General features: G+C 37.2%; 3 protein-coding genes across 6 annotated transcripts in view; 2 read left to right on the forward strand and 1 right to left on the reverse strand.

Moving 5' to 3' along the window:
* The first annotated feature begins 3,933 nt into the window (after positions 1-3,933).
* LOC107746849 (C-X-C motif chemokine 13-like) lies at positions 3,934-5,835 on the forward strand. Its single transcript, XM_016561181.1, has 5 exons — positions 3,934-3,975; positions 4,630-4,726; positions 5,036-5,168; positions 5,427-5,510; positions 5,626-5,835. The coding sequence occupies exons 1-5, from the start codon at positions 3,934-3,936 to the stop codon at positions 5,666-5,668; spliced, it is 399 nt and encodes a 132-aa protein (XP_016416667.1). The 3' UTR covers positions 5,669-5,835.
* Positions 5,836-5,851: 16 nt separating this feature from the next.
* On the reverse strand, positions 5,852-19,605 carry LOC107746779 (CCR4-NOT transcription complex subunit 6-like). 3 transcript variants are annotated; one of them, XM_016561070.1, is made up of 13 exons: positions 19,434-19,605; positions 16,532-16,653; positions 16,088-16,274; positions 15,728-15,813; positions 15,542-15,631; positions 15,384-15,452; positions 15,138-15,295; positions 14,266-14,420; positions 13,512-13,663; positions 12,284-12,511; positions 11,491-11,693; positions 11,118-11,323; positions 5,852-6,705 (listed from the first exon to the last, which is right to left on the reverse strand). In XM_016561070.1, exons 2-13 carry the CDS (start codon positions 16,641-16,643, stop codon positions 6,672-6,674), a joined length of 1,680 nt encoding a protein of 559 aa, XP_016416556.1. In that variant the 5' UTR covers positions 16,644-16,653; positions 19,434-19,605; the 3' UTR covers positions 5,852-6,671. The 3 variants fall into 3 exon arrangements, with proteins under 3 accessions (XP_016416556.1, XP_016416555.1, XP_016416557.1); XM_016561069.1 differs by having other exon boundaries at positions 5,852-6,708; XM_016561071.1 differs by lacking the exon at positions 5,852-6,705 and having other exon boundaries at positions 10,377-11,323; positions 19,434-19,604.
* Positions 19,606-20,726: 1,121 nt separating this feature from the next.
* Positions 20,727-22,489, forward strand: part of LOC107746869 (39S ribosomal protein L1, mitochondrial-like) — a 4,718-nt gene continuing 2,955 nt past the window's right edge. Inside the window, exons 1-3 of one of the 2 annotated variants that reach the window (XM_016561198.1) lie at positions 20,727-20,846; positions 21,180-21,300; positions 21,462-21,726. In XM_016561198.1, the coding sequence (XP_016416684.1) occupies positions 20,780-20,846; positions 21,180-21,300; positions 21,462-21,726 (453 nt within the window). In that variant the 5' untranslated portion in view covers positions 20,727-20,779. The remainder of the gene's footprint in view (positions 20,847-21,179; positions 21,301-21,461; positions 21,727-22,489) is intronic. The other variant, XM_016561199.1, reaches the window with a different exon arrangement.

The raw sequence follows: 22,489 nt of genomic DNA on the forward strand, positions 1-22,489 counted from the left end.
ATATATACAGTATATTATATAAACAAAACTTTTATTTTGGATGCGATTAATCGCGATTAATCGTTTGACAGCACTAATACACACACACACACACACTGTCATGACCGGTACCTTCTCTGACTCCTTCTTGCCGTTCACCTGTGTGCTGTCACTGTCATTTGCACATGGTGGTTGTTTTGGTCCTGTCATTGTCATCCACACATGGTGGTGCAATCTTGCCGCACTGCGTGCTCCATCAGCCCGCACCTGTCACTCATTCCCACTCCCTATATATTCCTGTCTTTGTCTTCTTTCGACATGGGTATGTCTTATGTGTTGTTATGCCGTATGGCTGTATTTTGAGATTTCGCTCTCGCTCTCATTTTATTCAGGATCCTCAGGCGAGAAATTAATTATTCGTATGTGGACAGTGAGGCCGGATTGGGAGTGCTAGACTGGACGTTTCCAGTCATTCCTCTCAGCCCTCTGTCTCAGTGGATGTTTGCGCAGGGAGCGCCACACCACTTCATTCACCTGACTTTTGTGTTTCACTCTTTTGCTGGCTTTGTGATCTGAAGTTCAGAAAAAACTCTCTTTTGTTTGAACTGCATTTGAGTCCTCCGTCCCTTTCCTGACACACACACACACACACACACACCCTTGTTTATACTATCCTATTATCCTCTTCAAATTGATAATAAAGAATGTTTTATAGAATCTTATCAACCTTATCTACACCAACCGTAAACCTACCTGTCACAGAAACCTAACTTCATTTTAGCATTCTTATACATACATAAGAATGTTAGATATAAGAATGTTAAAAGGTTCTTATAACATTCTTATATAATTATATAAAAATGTTAAAATGTATATTAAAATGTATATGTATATAAATGTTAAAACATTCTGGTAACACTTTATTTTAAGGTGTCCTTGTTACACATGTTACATGTCCTTACTATTATAATAACAATTAGTTATGCTTAATTACATGCAAGTAACCCTAAGCCAAACCTAATCCTAACCCTAACCATATTATAAGTACATGTAGTTCATTAATATTACTCAGTACTATATATAAGAATGTTTTCTGTGACAGGTAGGCTTAGGGTTGGTGTAGGTTTGGACAATAGTATATTTAGTCATTTTTAGTCTTATATAAAACTAAGTTTGTCTTTGTGAAGTCTGATTTAAGGTCCTCTGGTCCTCACAAAGCAGTAAAAACAAGTGCACACACACACGCACACACACACACACACACACACACACACACACACACACACACATATACATAACAGGCATAGCATCATGACCACTGACAGGGGAAGTGAATAACACCGATTATCTCTTCATCTCATCAGTGGGCACATGAGCATCGGAACTGGACCACGGAGCAATGGAAGAAGGTGGCCTGGTCTGATGAATCACGTTTTCTTTTACATCACGTGGATGGCCGGGTTCATGTGTGTCGCTTACCTGGGGAACACATGGCACCAGGATACACTATGGGAAGCAGGAAAGCCGGCAGAGGCAGTGTGATGCTTTGGGCAATGTTCTGCTGGGAAACCAAGCATCTGTGGGATGTGCTGAACAAACAAGTCCGATCCATGGTGGCCCCACCTCGCAACTTATAGGACTTAAATGATCTGCTGCTAACATCTTGGTGCCAGATACCACAGCACACCTTCTTGACTTGGCCTCCAAATTCCCCAGATCTCAATCCAATCAAGCATCTGCGGGATGTGCTGAACAAACAAGTCCGATAAGCCTAAAAAGCCTAAAAGCCTAAAAAGACGCTCAGGACAGTTGACGGGCCACTGCTGCGCTTCGTCAAGAAAGCTTATCATTTGCAGGTGTTTTTAAGCCTTGCCTATTTAAACATTCAAAAGTGTTTAAAGCATTCAAACATAAGACGCGGAAAAGCTCAACTGAGTACTGGCGTGCCATGTTCGGTGCGCACGCAGAGAGCCGTGTCTCACGGACAGCAACACCGAACTGAGCTCTCCTTCGCGAAGTTTGCGTCCTCCTGCACCTGAACGAACAAATAAAAATCGCAGTTTAAACAAACAGAAAAAGACGTGAAAGAGCCCAATTCAACACCCTCGCGCAGTGTTATGTGCGCACAGGACGCACGCAGAGAGAGGCGTCTCAAAGCGCTTGAACACCGAATTTGTCTCTTCTTGCTCTTGTACCGACAATTACATACAAAATTATGTCAAAATACCCGTCTTGGAGAGTATGTTCGAAAAAACTGTCGCTATGTCTTAAGTGAAATTAAACAGTGGAGAAAGAAATCGGATGTGCATCATTATAATAGATGCATTGTCTCTTAAAGTGACCGCAGTTCACTTTAATGAGTACTAGTACTAGTTTATAGCTGCTGTTGATGTCCTTAAAGGGGTCATATGACGTTGCTAAAAAAGAACATTATTTTGTGTATTTGGTGTAATGAAATGTATTTATGCGGTTTAAGGTTCTTAAAGGGTTTATTTTCCACATACTGTACATTATTGTTTCTCCTCTATGCCCCGCCTTTCTGAAACGCGTCAATTTTTACAAAACTCATCAGTCTGAAAAGCAAGGTGTGCTCTGATTGGCCAGCTATCCAGTCCATTTTCGCTTTCACAACGAAACACAGCGTCTCCAGGACATGGCGGCGGCAGCAACAATACTACTGTGAGAATCAAAGTTACGCCTTCTTTTTTTTGTGTGAACATTTGGGCGGTGTTATGCAAGTCTTCCCACATCTTGACGTAGACATGTGGGGGCGTGTTTAAACAAGGCGTTTTAGGAGGGCGTGGCGAGTCTTAACTTTTAAATAGAATATCTCTTTCTGGGTTTGAGACTTTAGTCTTTGCAACTTCAGGGATCTTATCTATTTACGAACAGCTTGAAACACTCCAAAGAGAAAGGAAAACTTGAAATCTTATCATATGACCCCTTTAATGTTAATCCAAGAAAATGAAAGAAAGAAAATGACTCACTGCTCTTGACTGAATTACTTTGTAGTTTTAACAAGGATTAATCCACAGTCAAACCAAAAATTATTCAGACACCAGATATAATGTTTTTTAAATATTTTTTTTTTACTAGTGGGTGCAGGCCACTATAGTTCATTTATGTAAGTGAGTATAGCAAAATAAAGTAAACTGTGACATATTATACCCAAACATTCTTCATACTGTGGACCACCAGTGAAATTGATAAAAAAAAATTGGGACCAAAAATTATTCAGACACTTTGACCTGACCATGCTTTGCTTACATGTTTTTTCTTTAATTGCTAATACAACCTTTTTACACCACAGACTGAACAAAATTAAGAATTGCTTCGTAATTGGTCACCAAAGTATTGATAGGTGTGTAAATATTGCCATACAGTTGTCTGAAGTTTTGGTTGATTGTAATCCGTTACATACCTTTCTATCAAAGTTATCTGACATTATCAAGATGAATTTGTTCTGACACAGTTTAACTCTGAGTTCTTGTCATATTTTATTACCATATTCTAAACTATAGCAAATAAAATGTGATAATGTGAGAAATGTTGAAGGTATCTGAATAAATTTTGGTTTGACTGTATATTTAATTTTTACATTGAAGACTATGCAGTGCTATTTTACATTTAATTATTCGGTTTCTGTACCTGGACACCTACAAACTTGAAAAAACTTTAACATTGTGTAAATAAATACATAGAACAAACATACAAATTAAACAATTTCAAACAGGGCCCACTGGTACAACCTGCACCGGGGCCCCGTAAACCCCAGCCATGGCCCTGCATATACATCCTGATTATGCTGCTTGAACTTTGACATATTGTATCACGGTATTGTTATGCATCAGCTTTAAAAGAAAGCTTTGTTTTGTCTGTAACAGTCAAATCAGACCTCACAACACAAATGTCAGATGACAGTATAGTTATGTTTAGCATATCTGGGAGATAATCATGGCCACAAAATGTATTTCAAACCACTTTGGTGCTGTGAAGGTGAGGGAACATCACATTTTAGTCTCTCTCAAGGCATAAGACATGAAACTGGAAGTTACATTTCACATCATTTCAAAAGAATGAAAACCAGGTTCCAAAGTGAAACAGTGAAAGCCCTTGTTTACAGATAAAAGAGTAATTTAAGACTGCACAATTGTGATGTGCAGAAGAAAAGAACATGCAACCTCAAAGTAACTCATTTAGAAAATGTTTTTATGCATCAGTACATGTATTTCCCCCCTTTTGTAGCTCATTGATTGAATAATGTATGGGTATCTTTCCTAATAATTTCTTTTCTATTTGTGAGTTGTTTTTATCTTATTGCATGCAGTAGGCTATATGTGAGATTTTATAACTAATCCAATACAAATACAATAAATAAATAAATTAAAAGTTCCTTGCCATTTGTTAATTATCACCAATGAGTTAACAATTGAGATTCAGAAGTAAATTACTTTAAAATATTAAATTCTATAATGTGAATTCATGTGATTATCTTCCCACCTCCTTTAAGAGTAAAGCTATATAATTATTTCCCTGACAGTAAAATTCCAACTCATATGCATATTTTTTTCACCCACTTGCTATTAGAGGTTTTTCACTTCCTCTTCTGAGCATCAATATAAACTGGGCAGAAGACGCCTCTCGTCCTAGACTTGCTTCAACACAACTGATCTCAGCCTCAACATGTCACTGCTCTCTTACGTACTGCTGGCAGCTACTGCAGTGTGCTGCTTCACAACCCTCTGTGGTAAGAGTTTATTTTATTATTTTATTTTACTTTGTTTCATTTTATTTGTGCATTCTGTGTGGTCAATATAATGTGGTGTTTTTATGAATAGATAATAGTCTGTATAAACCAGGTGCTTTCAAAGTTTAAAAGCTGGATCTGTTAAAATGTGCTATAATTTACTGCAGGTTAATTGTGCGCTCAACTGATGTCGTAATTATTTTTAACAAATTAGCCGTTTATTCTGCATTCTTTATTTCTGATCAAATGGTTACAACATAGTTCTTTAGAGAAATATAATTCTAACTCTATGCACATGGCTTCTTTTAGCATTGCCAATGGAAGGCTTTGGTTCCAACAAGTGTCAGTGTGTGACCACCACCTCATCCATAATCCCATCCCGGGTGTTCCAGAGGATTGAGATCCTGCCTCCGGGAGCACACTGTCGCAAAACCGAGATCTTGTGAGTCATGATGTTTTGCCTCTACACGTTGGTGGCACACACACTTCAATCACAGACATGAGGGAAATGTGCAAAGGGGTGCATGTTTCCTCTGCTCTGACAAACCTCAGCGCTCTCAAAAATACGTTACATTATTCTCTCATTAGCCCACGCAGCTCTCAGACAAATGTCACTTATTGCCCATACATTTTAGGCAGATTTGTGTAAGACAGGCACATATTGTTGCAAATGTTTATGAAATATTTTTAAATTCCTTAGGATTACCAAAAAGAACAAACAAACAGTTTGCATAGACCCTGAAGCACGATGGATCAACAATGTCATCTCAAAAGTAATGAGGAGGTACGGTTTAAGTCTTAACTCCCAAAATCAAGACTGTCTAATCTAGATTTGACCTTTTTTTTTTCTTTCTTTGCATTGTCTAAATGTCTTCTTCTTTTGTTTCTTTTTCCTACAGCAAAAGAACTGCAAAGGAAACTGCTGTGCCCACTGTGGCATAAATCAACGCGAACAAGAACAACTTTCCGTTTCCTACTTTTCAGTTATTCCTTTTCATTCAAACAGCCAACTCGAGTGTGCTGAATGTTATTAGACCATATTTACGCAGTCACAAATGAAAAACAGTCTGTCTACAAAATCTGTAATTATTATTTTGAAATAAAAAACTCACAACCTTCTTTCTTTAAAATGACATCTTTATTGCCTTTAAGGTGGGAGACTAGAACAAGACTGAGAATTTCTTGTTTTACAAATGGGCCACATGTAGCACCATTTACATTTGCAAATGGAAAGATTTTTTCCCCATATTATCACCATATATGTTTATAGACTAAATAAAGAGTTACAAAATGTGTATTCCTCAGCTGAGGAGAAACTGCATGAAAAAAAGTCTCAAAGTCATTGAGAAAATCCAGTAATAAAGCCTTATCATCACATTGGGAAATGCTAGTTTTTGGATATTCTAAGGTTCTTGGCAAAACAATGCTTTACATCGTCTTACAATCATGGAAGACCTTCATTAATTTGAATTTGCCATAAAGACTGACTTCAAACCCTGTTGCCATAATACACATTCAATGAAAGACTACTTTTATTTTCCACATGCTTATTACTAGTTTAAAAATACTGCTTGTTCGTCAGTCTGGATTAAAATAACTGTCCAGTCAGACCATTTGCCAAGAGGAAATATTTCAGCATGTTCAGTGGGAATTTTTGTGAGGAGAACGTATACAAGTATCCATCAGAAAACAAAAATACTGCTTCCACTAACCAGGGAAACAATGGTAATTTTCTCAACTTCATAACAGAAAGATTTAAGATCCCGCCATTTCTGCAAAACAAATTGGCTTATCACTGCTGACCATGACATGTTTTAATAACAACAACATTATAACTGGATCACGGCCACTTTAGTAGTCATCGTGTCTCTCTGGTGAAGAGAAGAGATGGACAGATGAATGGACGAGTGGATGGAAGGGTGCTGGGATGGATGCTGGTGCTGGCTCACCCTGTAAGTGTCTTGCTTTCACAGGCAGTACTGCTGTAGAAAAGATGGTTCAGACTAGGCACAGTTTGATAAAAGAGGAATGCTCTACTTATCAATCAGTTTGCAAAAGTGACAAAAAAGTGAAAGCACTCATGCTCATAAGGCGTTCCACTTTTAGAAATGATGCAATGTCAAAAATTGCACAGGATTTCCTGATTAAATACTTTGTTAAATAAATACTCTGTTTTTGCTGACTAAAAAAACCTAATAAAAATGTCATTAAAATTAACAGGAAAGGGGAGTTAATCAGTGTGCTTATTGTTTATTTTCTAAAGTCTGATGGCAGTGATAAGTAACATGCAGCACACATAGTCCAACACTTAACAGTCCACTTCAGCACCTCTGACCTTTCCTTTTGAAATGTTTTACTCAGACCAGCTCAACACAGAACAAGGCACAGTCCGCCAAAGCATGTTCGGAAAGCTATAGCTTTGTCCAAATAGACATATGTGAGCCTGGATGTGTTGAACAGGCAAGTACTACCAACAACCTATTCTCCTCACAGGTTAAACATCATAAATGCTGCAGGATTTTAACTCAAGAAGCTTTAAGCATTAAACATTTTGGTGATTGCTAGCTTGAACAAAGGACTTTCGGTTTATTGAAGTCAGAATTCATGCAGGGAAATGTTTCCACAGTAGTCATGTGACAGACAACAACACTAATGCCACTGACATCAAATAAACGCTTTAGAAAATGTATACGTTTTTGCCCAAATTCAGATAAAGGCTGCAATGCACTACACAACTTTTGCCCAGATTTACAGTCTTGACAAGTTGACACTAGCTGCCTAAAGTCAGAGCAAATGCAGATTTGAGTTGACAGATTTCACAGAAAATCACAGTGTATGATGGGCACAGACTTTTTTTTTCGGACTATGAATCTGTCCAGTCGGAGGATATCAATCATTTTTGAGCCAATTTTACAACATATGTTGATTTAATTTGGTTATGCTTCTCTAGTCTCGCGTAGCCAGACCTTCAAACTAATGGCAGAAGGTCTGGGAAGTGGCAAAGGACCGCCCAAGAGGCCATATGACTGACAGGTAAAGGAACCAATCACGTTTCGTTTTGCGTCACGTCATGTTTAGGGGCGTGGAAATGTCCCCACAATTACAGACCTGTGTGTAAAACTCTTGGACCTATTTTATAGAGTCTATGCAGCGAACTTTACATATTTCACATACTTTTGAAAATCTAGCATTTAGTTGATCCTGATTAGCAGCCATTGTCTCGGTTGTAAATATGACTGCTTTGTTCTTCCATGAGGGGGTTTGGCACCACGGCATCTTTGTTTCCAGGTGGAACGTTAAAGAATGCTACACAAGTGTCTCCTGGAAATTCTGTAGAATTAAACCAATCAGATGACGACTTCGAAACTCCTGAAGTGTTTCTAATTTTGTGTGCCATATGTATCAGACATTCACTCAACAGTCCGTGAGCGTGATGCCTGAAGCTGAGACTATGAATCTTCCAACATTAGCTATGTTTTCTTTCAAAGTTATGAATTAAACTTGTGCGCAAATTTGGAATATTGCATAAAACATAAATCACCGAATAAAGCACCATTTCCATCCAGGGAGTTGAAGAGAACAAAATAGTCACTTCCTGATTAAGTTGCGCTAAATATCACGCAGAAAAATTTAATTTGCTGAAGTAGGAGAAGGCACTGTATATAATAATTTTTGTATACAATAATTTGTATACAACTTAGAGCATGCAGACAAAACGCGGTCATGTTATCTTATTTTCAGAGCCTGCTGTTTGGGAGCGCAGTTCTGGGAGTTAAAGGGTTAGTTCACCAAAAATTAAAATTAGCCCATGAATTACTCACCCTCAAGGCATCCTAGGTGTATATGACTTTCTTCTTTCAGATGAATCCAATCGGAGTTATATTAAAAATTGTCTTTGATCTTCCAAGCTGTTTAATGGCAGTCAGCGGGTGTTGCAGTTCACATCAGCCCAGAACTGCTTCCGTGTACAACTGTTGGCGCAAGCTAGCTTAAATTGATTATTACATTTTGAATATAGATATTTTTCTTACAAAAACGCATTGATTCGCTACAGGAGGCCTTTGTTCACCCCCCGGAGCCATGTGAGACACTTTTCATTATGAATGGATGCGCTTTATTTCACTTCTTTTGGACTGATGCACTGCAACACCCGCTGACTGCCATTAAACAGCTTGGAAGATCAAAGACAATTTTTAATATAACTCCGATTGGACTCGTCTGAAAGAAGAAAGTCATATACACACAGGATGCCTTGAGGGTAATTCATGGGCTAATTTTCATTTTTGGGTGAACTAACCCTTTAATTATAACAAAGCACTTTGACGAGACTTTGCTCAAGCATTTTAGAATGACAAAACTAGCATTTCAGATGCTGTGCAATGAGATCGGTCCGTTGGTTGGTCCAGTTGCTGTCCTATTGCAAAGTCACATGTCTTTTTTGATGCGCATTAAGAAATTTATTTGGTAAAAGTGTTTTGTATGCGCATGTTTTCTTACCGTATAAGAAATGTATGTTACATAATTGAGCGTGTAAGTTTTTATGCGCATTTTTAGAATTTATGCGCATCTTGGCATTTCAATCCAGTGTTTTTTTTTTTTAAGCGATATCCCAAAATGCGCATAAAAATAGGTGGATGGAAACATAGCTAATGACACGTTTCTGCATGAATTTGTTTTGTTCGGAAGAACACACAAGTTTGTTTGTTTATAATCTGTTCCAATTTTAAAAGTTGTGAAGTGCATTACAGCTTTTAGAGAAATTTAGCAAATGATTATGTCTTGCCAACCTTGAAAACCATAAAAATGTAGATATAACAGTGAGAAAGGCCTCTAACTATGGAAATGATCTTAGTTGCGCCAAACAAATAAAATGACATTTCTTGTCATTTCTCTTCTCCAACAAATCACAAAATGACATTTCTAAACATAAATTAACGTTCATCCTGTACCGATGCAGCTGACAATCCATTACCATTGAAACAAATGTGAAACAACCAGACTAAGACTAGCCTGAGTTAAACGCATAGTTGACCCAAAAATGAAAACTGTTCCACAGAAGAAATAAAGGCATAGAGGTTTGAGTCATTTTTGGGTGAACTATGCCTTAAACTCCTAGGTAGACTTCTGTAGCAATTATAAATTGTCCCAATAATGCCAACCACCTGCCAATCAGAGATTCTTTGGAGACGCTCGCTGACATGATGACATCACTGAGGCAGGGAGGACTTTGTATTGTGTAAATAGTAGTGCTGTCAAACGATTAATCGCATCCAAAATAAAAGTTTTTGTTTACATAATATATGTGTGTGTACTGTGTATATTTATTATGTATATATAAATACACACACATGCATATATATATTTAAGAACAATATGTTGTTTATATTTTAAATATTTATATATAATATAAATAATATGAATATAAATATATACATGTAAATATTTTCGAAATATATACTGTATGTGTGTGTATTTATATATACATAATGAATGTACACAGTACACACACATATATTATGTAAACAAAAACTTTTATTTTGGATGCGATTAATCGCGAATTAATCGTTTGACAGCACTAGTAAATATACATCAGAACGGTGATGTGATTTAGATGCCGATGCAAGCAGCAAGAGAAAACAGCACAGCTGGGTTATAATCAGTAGGGCTGGGATCCTCTTTAATAGTGTACATTTTGGACTTAAAGACAAGTTTGAATAATAATTTACATTGCACTATTAAGAATTTTCAATTAAAAATACATTGCTGAAAATTCCAACCTCACTGCAGTTTTTCACTTTATAACCTTAATGCAAATCCGTCCTGCAGTCACGTCAAATAGGGGAACTTGAATTTGTAATGCACAAGATGCAGTAACTATTATAATATTTGATGTTGCACAATGAAGAGAAAAATGTGGTTTTATTGTACTGGGAAATTTCCGAATTTGAACGCCATCATAAAGATTTAAAGATGCTGAAGGGGAATTTAAAAGAGGATGCTGATTGAATCAACATTTTTGTAATACTCGTGCTGACATTGTTATGCTACATGATCGGTCTTCGCTTAAGTTACACATTTCTACCATCCAAAAACTGACACATGGCTTATACAATCTCACATTTAAATTCAGACAAACAGATCAATTTCCCTGAAAGCAGCGTTTGTTTGGTACCAAACAGAGAATCCCAACCCTAATTTGGTATTAAGCTTTTGTTTTCAAGTTGGAAAACATAATAGTAAGATCATATAATCCTGTGCAAAGGTTAAAAAGGAACAAAGTAGGTGAGTACTTCACTCCTTAATGTGTGTGCCTATATTTGTAGGGGCTCATCATAGGGGTTCGTCCATGGTTTGGGGATTTAGAGGAGTAGGGGAAGGGGGGCTGCACTACCTGTGGACAGGCAGATGCAGCCCGTTGAGGGGGGGTAAGGGCGGGTGGTACTCCAGTTGAGCCAGGAGGGAAAAGTGATCGGAAGGGATGTGTGGGTGGGGGCAGCCCGTTATGCTGTTGTCCTTCAGCCACTGAGTCTCCAGTGGACCCAGAACGCCCAGAACACACATGTGTGTCTTAGAGAAGAAAATGTAGTCAATCACACCCTACAAAAAAGGAGAAAGCATGTTTTAAAAGGGGGTAAATAAAAATCTGTGACAATAATCTAAATTCAGGAGCCAGCAGCAGCCTTATATTGCACTGGTTTCTGTGAAATACAATAACGAAGCATGTCACGGTTCACTAAAATTGTGAAACCTAAATATCTCCTGACCTTGAAGTCATAAGTGTAGTTGGTGTAGGGCATGAGATTCCCCTCATAGGCACTCTTCAGCTGGAAACTGTGCGTGATACTGCCATCGGGCTTTCCATTTTTGCTGTTGCAACTGAAGTTGGTTAGACAATCGCTGTAACGCAGTTCCTTAAAGTCTTTGTGATTTTCTGCAACTCCACCATTACTCAGATACTCCACCACACCTGTGAAGAAAGGCCAGGAAACCTAGTAATGCTAAGACAAGAGCTTCATGCCGAATCCGAGGCAAAAATTTATGTCAATATTTCTCTTAGGAATTACATTAAAGGGTAATTCACGGCCAAAATTAAAATGGTTGTCATTTACTTACCTTGATGTCGTTCCAAACCTGTATGACTTTTTTTCTTCTGTGGAACATAAAAGAAGATATTTTGAGAAATGTCTCAGTGGGTTTTTTGTCCACACAATGGAAGTCCTGCATTCTTTAAAATATCTTCTTTTGTGTTCCACAGAAAGTCATACAGATTTGAAACAACATGAGGATTAGTAAATGTCAATGATGACAGAATTTTCATTTTTGGATGAACCATTACTTTAATATTGCAGCAGGTGGACATAGTCGCTTATCCTATATAAGGAACGGAAAGGCTAACTGCATGCCATCCACTTCATGGGCGCTATACTATGGCTTGCTTTCTTGTTTGGATCTCTTGAACTCATTTTAGTTGGAACTTTCACAATAAAGATTGCCCAAGTGAGTTCCCCATTCCCTCTAACTATTTATCCTTAATAAGCAGTTCCAAACATTGCTCACCAGAGTCTGGGAGCGAGTTGAGGTCAGCGCACAGGACGATAGGGATGGAGCTGATGTCTGACGTGGGTGATGCAGAGTTGATGGATCCCGATGCCCTCTCAGCGATGCTCTTTAGCTCAGACAGGAACATCATTGTCTGGATGAGCTTCACATCCGAGTACTCCGGATCCCAGTGCATGTGGGCGTTAGCTACCAGCAGGAGCCGTTTCTCTGAAGGCTGCTTTAGACCTGCATTATAACACCAGTAAAATGAATGGGAGCTGTAACATCTAAATAAGATCTTTTATAATCAAGGTCATTGCTCCCAGTTCAGAGGAAGTCAAAAGCTGTAAATGAACAGTAAACTCTGTTTGCAAAGTGCAATCAATATCGCAATCTTTTGAAAACGCAACAATATTGAAGATTGATTCGAGGGGGAAAAAAAGAAGAATATGCTGAGAAAGAAGAAATAAAGCAAAACTCATCAAAAAGTGTGTATGCTGTATTCAGCTGTATTGAGGCATCATGAAGGAAATAGAAAGTATGTTATCACTGAAATCCAACCTAGCACTGAATTCAACCATAGAAGCCATTAATTTTATTTATCAGAGCACCACATTGCTTATGACTAACTTGGCTTACAAAATTTTGAATTTTATTTCATTTACTTACAGCTGCATCTTGTAAAGCATTCAGAGAATGCTACTGATGTTATTTTCAAAGTGGTCAATATCCACCAATTTCCTAACCTGCCACACACAGCAAAACGTAAAAAATACAATTTCATCAATAAATACTAATATACTATATGTTGAATCATTTTAGGGTCAAAATTAATTCTACTGACATATAATCTATCGTGTTGTTCATGAACTTTAATTCATTTCCAGAGACAGTAGTTATTCTCCACCTTCCACTCTCCACTCTCTCCACCTTCAATACCACGACTGAGGTGAGACCCTTGAGCAAGGCACCGAACCCCCAACTGCTCCCCGGGCGCCGCAGCATTGGCTGCCCACTGCTCCGGGTGTGTGTTCACGGTGTGTGTGTACTTGGATGGGTTAAATGCAGAGCACAAATTCCGAGTATGGGACACCAAACCTCACTTGGCAACACGTCAGGTCACGTCACTAACGTAGTGATGTACTGCCATCTACAGGACAAAGCTAAACAGATGGTGTTTCCGTGAAGAACAGGAAACCTAAATTGAGCTATTTCAATGTTAACATTCATCACTCAAGGTCCTTACCACTAGCAAACAAGTCTTTCTTCACTTCCAACAGGACAGCTACTCCGATGTTATCTTTGGTCATGACTCTGTTTAGCATAACCTCCGAGCCCTCTGAGTTTGCCATGGCAACCTGATTGAACTCCACTGTGTGTTTCTGCACCAGAGCAAATCTAGAAATTAAAAAAGTGCAATAGATGAGCTTAATATCATTTCACTTTAAAGGGGTCATGAACTGCCTTTTTTTATTATTTTATTCTGTTCTCTGAGGTCCACTTATAATGTTATCAAGATTTTTACATCAAAAAACATAATATAGAGGTAATAGGCTTTTTTTCTGTCCTGTCTTGACGAACAAAGGACCAACTTCTTACTGACGTGGTCTGGAACTTTATTAAAAATAAAGTTCATAATTTGGTTTTTGCATAGACCTGCATTTGCCACTCTTGTCATTTACCAACTGGCAACTATGTGTGTGAATCTGTGGGCGGGGCTAAACATGCAGTGATGTAGAACAGGCGTTGATCTACTTCTGAGGAGGCGGTGTTTAGCCACACTATTACGTAATAGAGTGGCACATTCCACAACCTGTCATTTTGGCAGACTGGCTTCAATATAAGCTGTTTTTAGACTAATGAGAAAGTTTTGAGTTCTGAAACGTACAGAATGTTTTTATAGCACAGTGACCTCTTATATAACAAAAAAATATCAAGGGAATTTTGATTTCTCAGTTCATGACCCCTTTAAACCTTGTAAGACAGAAGGAATTTCTCACTTCTCGGTCTTGAAGAACACAGCACAGCCATCCACATGTTTCCGCTCCTGTTCTGACATGAGTTTGGCACGAGATTTTGGACAGAAAAAGCCATCATAACCACGCTCTTTCAGTGTTTCCAGAAAGAAAGTGTAGTACTGCTCTGTTTCCACCTCCTGCACATGAATGAGCATTAGAGCAAAGTATAAAACACTGCTGATATTAAAACCCCACACATGTCACGTGAAATGTATTGTTTACACATAATAATAATTTAGCTTCATTTTTTATGTAAAGATATAACTATATATGCATTTATCATATTAGAAGTTACAGGTATGAGAGGTAACATATGTAGCGTCTGGACCACTCAAACACACAATATATATTTTGTTTTTATATTTAACAAATACTCTGTAACCCCCCTCAGTTAACAAGCCATATGAGGACCCATGAACCCTTCCCCCCGAAATGCGTAACACCCCAGGAAGCCGAACAGGCTCCTGGTTGCATGGCAACCAACGCTGATATCACTGGGTTTATTGGCCAAAAGAATGCAAAGCAGGGAAAAGCCCTGCATGTCCCAGGGCAAGAGGCAGAGTAGAAATATCTACAGCGGATCTAAAATATTCATAATTAATTATAACTAGTTATGATTAATTATTCATATTTCCCATGAGCTGATTCGTTACACATATCTGAAAGGTAAACTGTAATAATATTTTTCAATATTGTTATGTTTACTGTATTTTTTGATCAAATAAAAGCAGCCTTGGTGAGAATAAGAGACTACTTTAAAAAATGTTACCAATCCCAAACTTTTAAATGGTAGTGCACACATTTCTAATTGTAACTGAGATTTCCTTTTTAATTTTGAAACGGGAGCTTCATACCTGCAGGCTGATGATGTCAGCATCACAGTTAGTGATCTCCTCCATGATGCCCTTCTTCCTGTACTCCCAGTTAAGGGCCCATGAGGGACAGTAGCCGTACAACTGTCTTGTTGCATACTTGTCGCACAATACGTTGTAGCACATTACTGTGAACACAGCTTGAGGACACAAACATTTTATATTAGCTTTGCTCCTTGCTAAATCATGATTTTTAAAAGCCAGTGACAGGATGCTAGCAGTAGGTACCTGTGGGCATCATTTGGTCTCGCTCCCTCAAAGTGATCCAAGGTCTTTGGGGGAGTTGTTCTGGGTGGACTAATATTGGGAGGGGAAAATTAAATGAATAACTTAGTGAATAACTGTATAGTATTAATAAGCAGCTATGTACCTGTGTCCATTATTACCTGCAAGATTGTCAAGCATGTAATTCAATAATTTCCTTGTTCCATCCGGCTCCTGATACAGGTTGAGTATATCTTGGGACAATGGATTACCTGGGAAAGAAATCTTGTTCTCAGGCCTAATAAAAAATATTGCATGCTTGTTCTGCATAATATAAAACAACATTTGATTAAAAAAAAAAGCTTTACCTTTGAGTCCAAGGGTTTGCAACTGGAACAGCCGACCAAGTTCATAAGGCAAAACTCGTAAACAATTGTTGTTCAAAAGCAATTCCCTAAAAAAAAAACACAAAGAAAGAAACAAATGTGACAATAAAACAAGGTGTCTGTTTAGTATAACAATAGTGTTAAAATCACTCAACGTGAACAAAAAGGCCTAAACTATTGATAAGTCCAGTTGAAGTTAATTTTTGGTCTATTAATGTTTTGCTGTAAGAGGAAAAATAATAATGGCACTTGTCCTTAAGAATCTGTAATAATGCTGAAAGGCCAATAGAACTGTTTTACTGAACTTCATTCTGATGGGAATCTGACCGATTTGTTACATACCTGAGAGTCACCATGTTGCCGAGCTCTGCTGGCAGGCTGCGCAGTTTGTTGGAGGACAGGTTTAGGTAGACGAGATGGGGTAGCTTTGCGATTTCTGGAGGAATCCGGCTCAGGTTGTTGTTGTTGATGTGGAGAGCAGTCAGATGGGTCAGCGTCCATAGTGAGCTGCTTAGACTTCTGACCCGCCCTGTACCAAGAAATCACAGACAGAGTAAACATTTTTCAACAAATTTCCCAAAGAACACGCATACTGATATGTACATCACTTATGGATAAAAACATATTTTTAAGTAGTTTAATATAAGTAGGCTTTCATGCTCACTGATTTATTCATTTATTTCTCTCATGTCAGTGTACTGTACCCTCAGTAGCATATTCATAAAAATAAGTTGATGAATTATGAATTGAGGTATAAGGCCAAAGAATTGAGGAATAATAACTAACCAGAAATCTCCAACTCGGTCCAGTGTGACTTCTTCCCACTGGCCACTTCCTCGGCTGACATGATGGTATATAATCTGCGTGGGTCTGGAGGATCATATTTTTCCTTTGGCATGCCTGTTAATCTGAAAATACATAAAGAAAATGAATAATTAGTCACCATTTCTCTTACAATATGTCACTGATTTTCTCAAAATATTTGTAAGAAATCATCATAAACTGAGAGAAAGTTGAAAGCCTGATCTATGAGCCAGCTGGCATTGTAATTGTAATTGTAGTGGTCAGTTTAGGAATGCTGTGAGACTGAGAGTGACTCATAAGGCCTCAGATCAAGCCAGATCGCCCTTAGACAAACTGACATTATGTAAACATGATGTACAGTAAACCAGACAACAAACCAACAACTGCACTTCAACTTGTGCAAAGTAAAAACTTTTTTTCTGACATCAGTAAGGATTGCTTAAGTTTAATTTAAAATAAAGCTAAATACAATTAATGCATAGGTACCAAGTGAAGCTGTAAAATATCAACATATCTTCTACACTGCAGTTCAAAAGTTTGGGATTGGTAAGAAGTCTCTTATGCTCAACAAGGCTACATTTATTTAATCAAAAATACAGTTAAATAACAACATATTATAAGTATTATTACAATGTTAATTGTATGTTGTCTATTTAAATATATTTTAAAATGTAATTCATCCCCATGAAAGCAAAGCAACATTTTCAGCAGCCATTACTATCTTCAATTTTGGAAATCATTATAATATGCTGATTTGGTGCTCAAGAAACATTTCTTACTATTATCAGTGTTAAAAACATTTGTGCTGCTTAATATTTTTGTGAAAACTGTGATACATTTTCTTCAACATTCTTTGATAAATAGAACGTTTAAAAGAATAGCATTTGCTTTAAATAAAAAGTTTTATAATAATTATAAATCCCTTTACTGTCACTTTTGATCATTTAATGCATCCTTGCTGAATAAAAGTATTAATTTCTTTCAATAAATAAATAAAATAAAATAATAAAAAATAATACAATAAAATAAAATACTTTTGAACAATAGTGTATGTTCTAGAAACCAGGCCAACATGTGAGATCCTGAGTGCTTAATGAGAGACAGACAGCTGATGTTTGCACTGATACATTGAACTGTTTGAGTAGTTGATATCTCTGATGCCAAGCCAAAACATTATGGTAGTCTAGGGCACTGACAGAGTTGAACTTAGTTGAACTTTGGAGATGTCACAGTAGTTTTGTGTGTGTGTGTGTGTGTGTGTTTTTTAAATCAATCCCTTTCAGCTGTAAAAGATGAAAGCAAAACGGCACTTTCCCATAACACCCTATTAATAGGTAAAACCACCAGCGAGAGCTTTTAAACAGACGAGACGACTGCCCTTATTTGCCTTGTATAGAAAGAACATGCGACGCGCTGTAATCATTCAGTCGCAGCTGTTACATACACAAGAGCACACTGCCAAAGAGCTGTTCGGGTACAACATATCCTGCTTGTCAATTATAGCTTGTAAATGTTTTCTTACATGCAGAACTTCAGGCACTTTATTAATTCAACTGGTCTTTGGACTAGATTTCATATTCATATTAGTGTATATAATCAGACCATCATTCAGCACAGCAACCGTATGTCTCAATTCTAATCAACATTGAACATCTGAGACCTTGGACCACAAAACCAGTCGGTAGCACAGGTATATTTGTAGCAATAGTCAACAATACATTATATGGGTCAAAATTATCGATTTTTCTTTTATGCCAAAAATCATTAGGATATTAAGTAAAGATCATATTCCATGAAGATATTTAGTAAATTTCCTACTATAAATATATCAAAACTTATTTTTTGATTAGTGCATTGCTAAGAACTTCATTTGGACAACTTTAAATACGATTTTCTCAATATTTAGATTTTTTTGCACCCTCAGATTCCAGATTTTCGAATAGTTGTATCTTGGCCAAATATTGTCCTATCCTAACAAACCTTACATCAATTGAAAGCTTATTTATTCAGCTTTCGGATTATGTACAAGTCTTAATTTCAAAACCCTTATGACTGGTTTTGTGGTCCAGGGTCAAATTTCTGCTGTCAATAGGTTTTATTTGTATTTATTTATGTATAGGTGTTGGATTCTTCATGTTGTATATATAATTCTATATATTGTATATTAAGTATACATTATGTGTACATTGAGTTCAATGTGTGTATTGTGAATTTTGTGGTCTTTATCTGTTACTAAACCCGTGTATATGGTCATGTCATGTGACAATAAAAGTTATTTGACTGAACACCACACATATGCAAATGAACGCTGGTCCACGATAATAACAGCCGAGGCGTTACGTAACCCGCTCTTTGAAGTTACTAAGTAACTTCTAAGAATAAAACAAACACACGCGTTCCGAGCTGAACCCAACTTGGACTTGTTGTTAAAAACATCGCGGTGTTTCGCGTTACAGTTAAAAGCGTGTCAACGACCTAGTGCAGTTGTCAACTACTCCAATAACGAGGTTTGTGTTATGTAAGGCTATTATTATTAGCTATTCTTGCTTTGTCAGTGAATGCACAAAGTTGCGCTTTACATAGATTAAGTTTGGTTGGTGAGCTGACAAGCACAACATGAAAAGCAGGAGCAGATCTGGCCGTGCCACCAGGTCAGACGTTCCTCGTCATCACCAAATACGGTCATCTATTAATCAGGAGAAACTATGTGTTGTGTAATGGGTTGAAACACGGTTCTCTCGTGTTTATTAAGTTACAGCACACACCGTCTCCTTAGCCGATCTTCTGGAGGTAGAGCTGGAGACGGCGGAGGTATTTGACACCCAAAGATATACGTTAAAGAACGCAAAAGCACCACGCCGGAATGCAGTACGTAGATTCTTACCTGCATTCGGGAGGTGGGAGAGGAGCTGCTGGTGTGATATGATCAGAGACAAACTGCGACCGATCCTCATCCTGAAAGTCGGGCAGAAGGAAGGACAACACTCTGAGCTTCCGCTCCAGTCCACAGTCCCCTTACAACCAACGATAAGAAGTCCGAGTCGTTTCCGCGAATCGGTTCTTTTGAACAGGCAGTTTTTAAAAAGCGATTCAAACAACAGATTTGGCTATTATTTTACGCCATTACGCAGTTGCGTCACATGGCCCCTGACGTCGTACATTTTATAAAGTCTTATTAAAAACATTTCATAAAGTCACAACGTGGGCAGTTGGCACGTATTGCTGTTTATTTATGTTCTATTAATAAGGGTGTTTGTAATTTCATGTATTTAAGTTCAGTTAGCTGCAGCCATGATCAGCTTACAAAAAACATAAAAACATTTGGAACTTAAATTTACATTTTCATTAAACAATACTAAATTCACATCTTTTTGCTAACGAGTTTTGCAAAAAAAAAATGCTGTAATTTGTTTCATATGTGTTGACGTCATTATCAAGTAGAATATGCATATTTTCTACTAATTTTCAACATTTTTGTTAATTAAAGTAACTAAATTTTCACAAATCCTTGGTTCACACCATATGCTCTTGCTATTAGATCACTTAGGATCGCTTCTGACTGGTTAGTTGGTTCTAGGTTCAATGATTCATTAAGTAGGTGAATCGAGAACCGATTCAGTTCGTTTCGTGAACGAACAGTTCGGAACGGTTTTGCGAACCGGTTCAATCAATTCATTAAAAATCAAAGAACGATTCTTGAAATTTTAACGGCTTACTTGAAGTGGAGAACATTGTGCTCTTATAAAAATACGATATATACAGCTCTGTTTTATTATAGTATGCCTTCAAACGTATAGGTAATATACATATTTCTTATAGGGAATTATTTATATAAACCTGCAAAGTTTAACTTATAACAGAACTTATTACTGCATTTTTACCTTTGTAACTTTTGTATATTTCAGGCAGGAGTTTTGGATTATTTGATATAAATGGGGCAAATAACAAGAATGTTGTTGCTGTTTCCCTTTCCTTTTCCCTTTAGCAGATCTAAAATCTGCTAAAAACAAGATGATGGTGGAAAAGGAGGTAAATTATATAGCGAGCATATTAATTGTTTATTGTAGTATATAAAACATAGTGTGTGTGTGTGTGTGTGTGTGTGTGTGTGTGTGTGTATACAAATTCAGTTTTAAGTATGCACAATATTTTTGTACAAAAGCTAGAAGCGCACGACACAATCATAGGGATATTATGAGTGGGAACGCTTAACACTGGGTGATGATTTAGATGGGAAATTTAAGTGTAACACAGAAGTCTGCCTACATGGCTGCCCCCTCGAGGAGTGTTTTAAGAGGTCAGTTTTTAAACGTTACATATTATCTCGCTTATATACTGTACATTCCGATATGTTTTCAGAGATTATTAACATGCAAATAGTCATGTGCCGAATACTTGATTGTTAAATATCGCGTTGTGCATCTACACAAGCTAACAGCTTTGACCACGATCTGTTTGAGTTATCCTTACAGGACTTTATGCAGTGTGTCTAAAGGATAATTGATTTTTGATTATTTTTTAACTACTAATCGGTTAATTAAATGTAATCATTATCATATATCATTTCACCCAGTCTTTTTATTAAAAGTTTTTAATTCTGCTTTACTCCTGTGTGCTGTTTCAATCACAGTTTTATCCAGATGTCAGAGTCTGTTCTTCACATGCAGAGCTCCTTCTGTCTCCTGCAGCTCTCTGACTGCACACAGACAGCAGCAGCCTGTCAGATCCTATGCTGCTGCCGCCGCCGCCAAGTGAGTTCTCTTTACACTATTTAGCCTTTACCATGGTAAAAAGTTTGGCTAATACAATTAGTAGATTTTGTGTTCAACATGCTAACAAATTTAGCAACCATGCCAAAAAAAAAAGAATATGTAAAGAATCATCATGATTTTCATCAAAACACTTTTTGTAGGCAGAAAGAGAAGAAAGACGAGACTGTTCAAGAGAAGGCGGTGAAAGAGAGAAAAAGGGTTGATGACAAAAACAGACATAAACCCTATGGACTCACAGCCTGGGCTCCAGTAGATGATGTGTACATGGTGAGGCACTATCCCAAACCTGTTTATGAGACATCCGTGGCCATTGAAATGCTGAAGAACTTTCAGAAGCTGGATTTCAGTCCTGAAAACCAGCCTGTGTACATTAACCTACGTCTAGACCTGAAGCTGGAGAAAAAGGTACATTTTGGGTGGTTATTTTTTAAGCCTAATTTGAATAACTTTTGCTTGAAATATAAAATTAGCTTTTGCTTCTAAATTCACAAAAACATGCACTGCTGTTTAAAGGTTTGGGGTCGTTAAGAAGTCTTTTATGCTCACCATACTGTCTGGGAAATATTATTTCAATTTAAATATTATAAATATTATTTAAGTTTTCTTTTTTTATTTATTAATTCATAATTAATTTATTTCTGTGATGCAAAGCTGAGTTTTGCGCAGCCATTGTTCCAGACTTCAGTGTCACGTTTCTTCAGAAATCGTTCTTATATGCTGATTTACTGCTCAAGAAACATTTATTATTATTATTATCAGTGTTGAAAAGTGTGGAAACTGTGATAATTTTTTTTTTTTTTTAAAGTAGGGCTGTCAAAAAAAAATAGAATTTCGAATATTCGTCGAATTTAAAATAAAAATCCACATTTGAATGCAAAAACGTTGCATTCGAATTTTAGGTGTGCGTTAAGGAGGCAGCCTTTAAAGGGGTCATATGATGTTCCTAAAAAGATGATTATTTTTGTGTATTTGGTGTAATGAAATGTTTATGCGGTTTAAAGTTCAAAAAACACATTATTTTCCACATACTGTACATTATGAAAACTGCTTATGTAATTTCTTTTAATGTAGTGTGCTGTCGCCCTTTCTACGTAAAAATCAGTCAAATCATGTAACGTGAATGTCATACAGTCTCTTACTCGAGACAAAAAAAAAAAACAGTTGAAAG

This window comes from Sinocyclocheilus rhinocerous, unplaced genomic scaffold, assembly GCF_001515625.1.
Source record: "Sinocyclocheilus rhinocerous isolate Xijiao unplaced genomic scaffold, SAMN03320098_v1.1 scaffold468, whole genome shotgun sequence".
Taxonomy (NCBI): Eukaryota; Metazoa; Chordata; class Actinopteri; order Cypriniformes; family Cyprinidae; genus Sinocyclocheilus; species Sinocyclocheilus rhinocerous.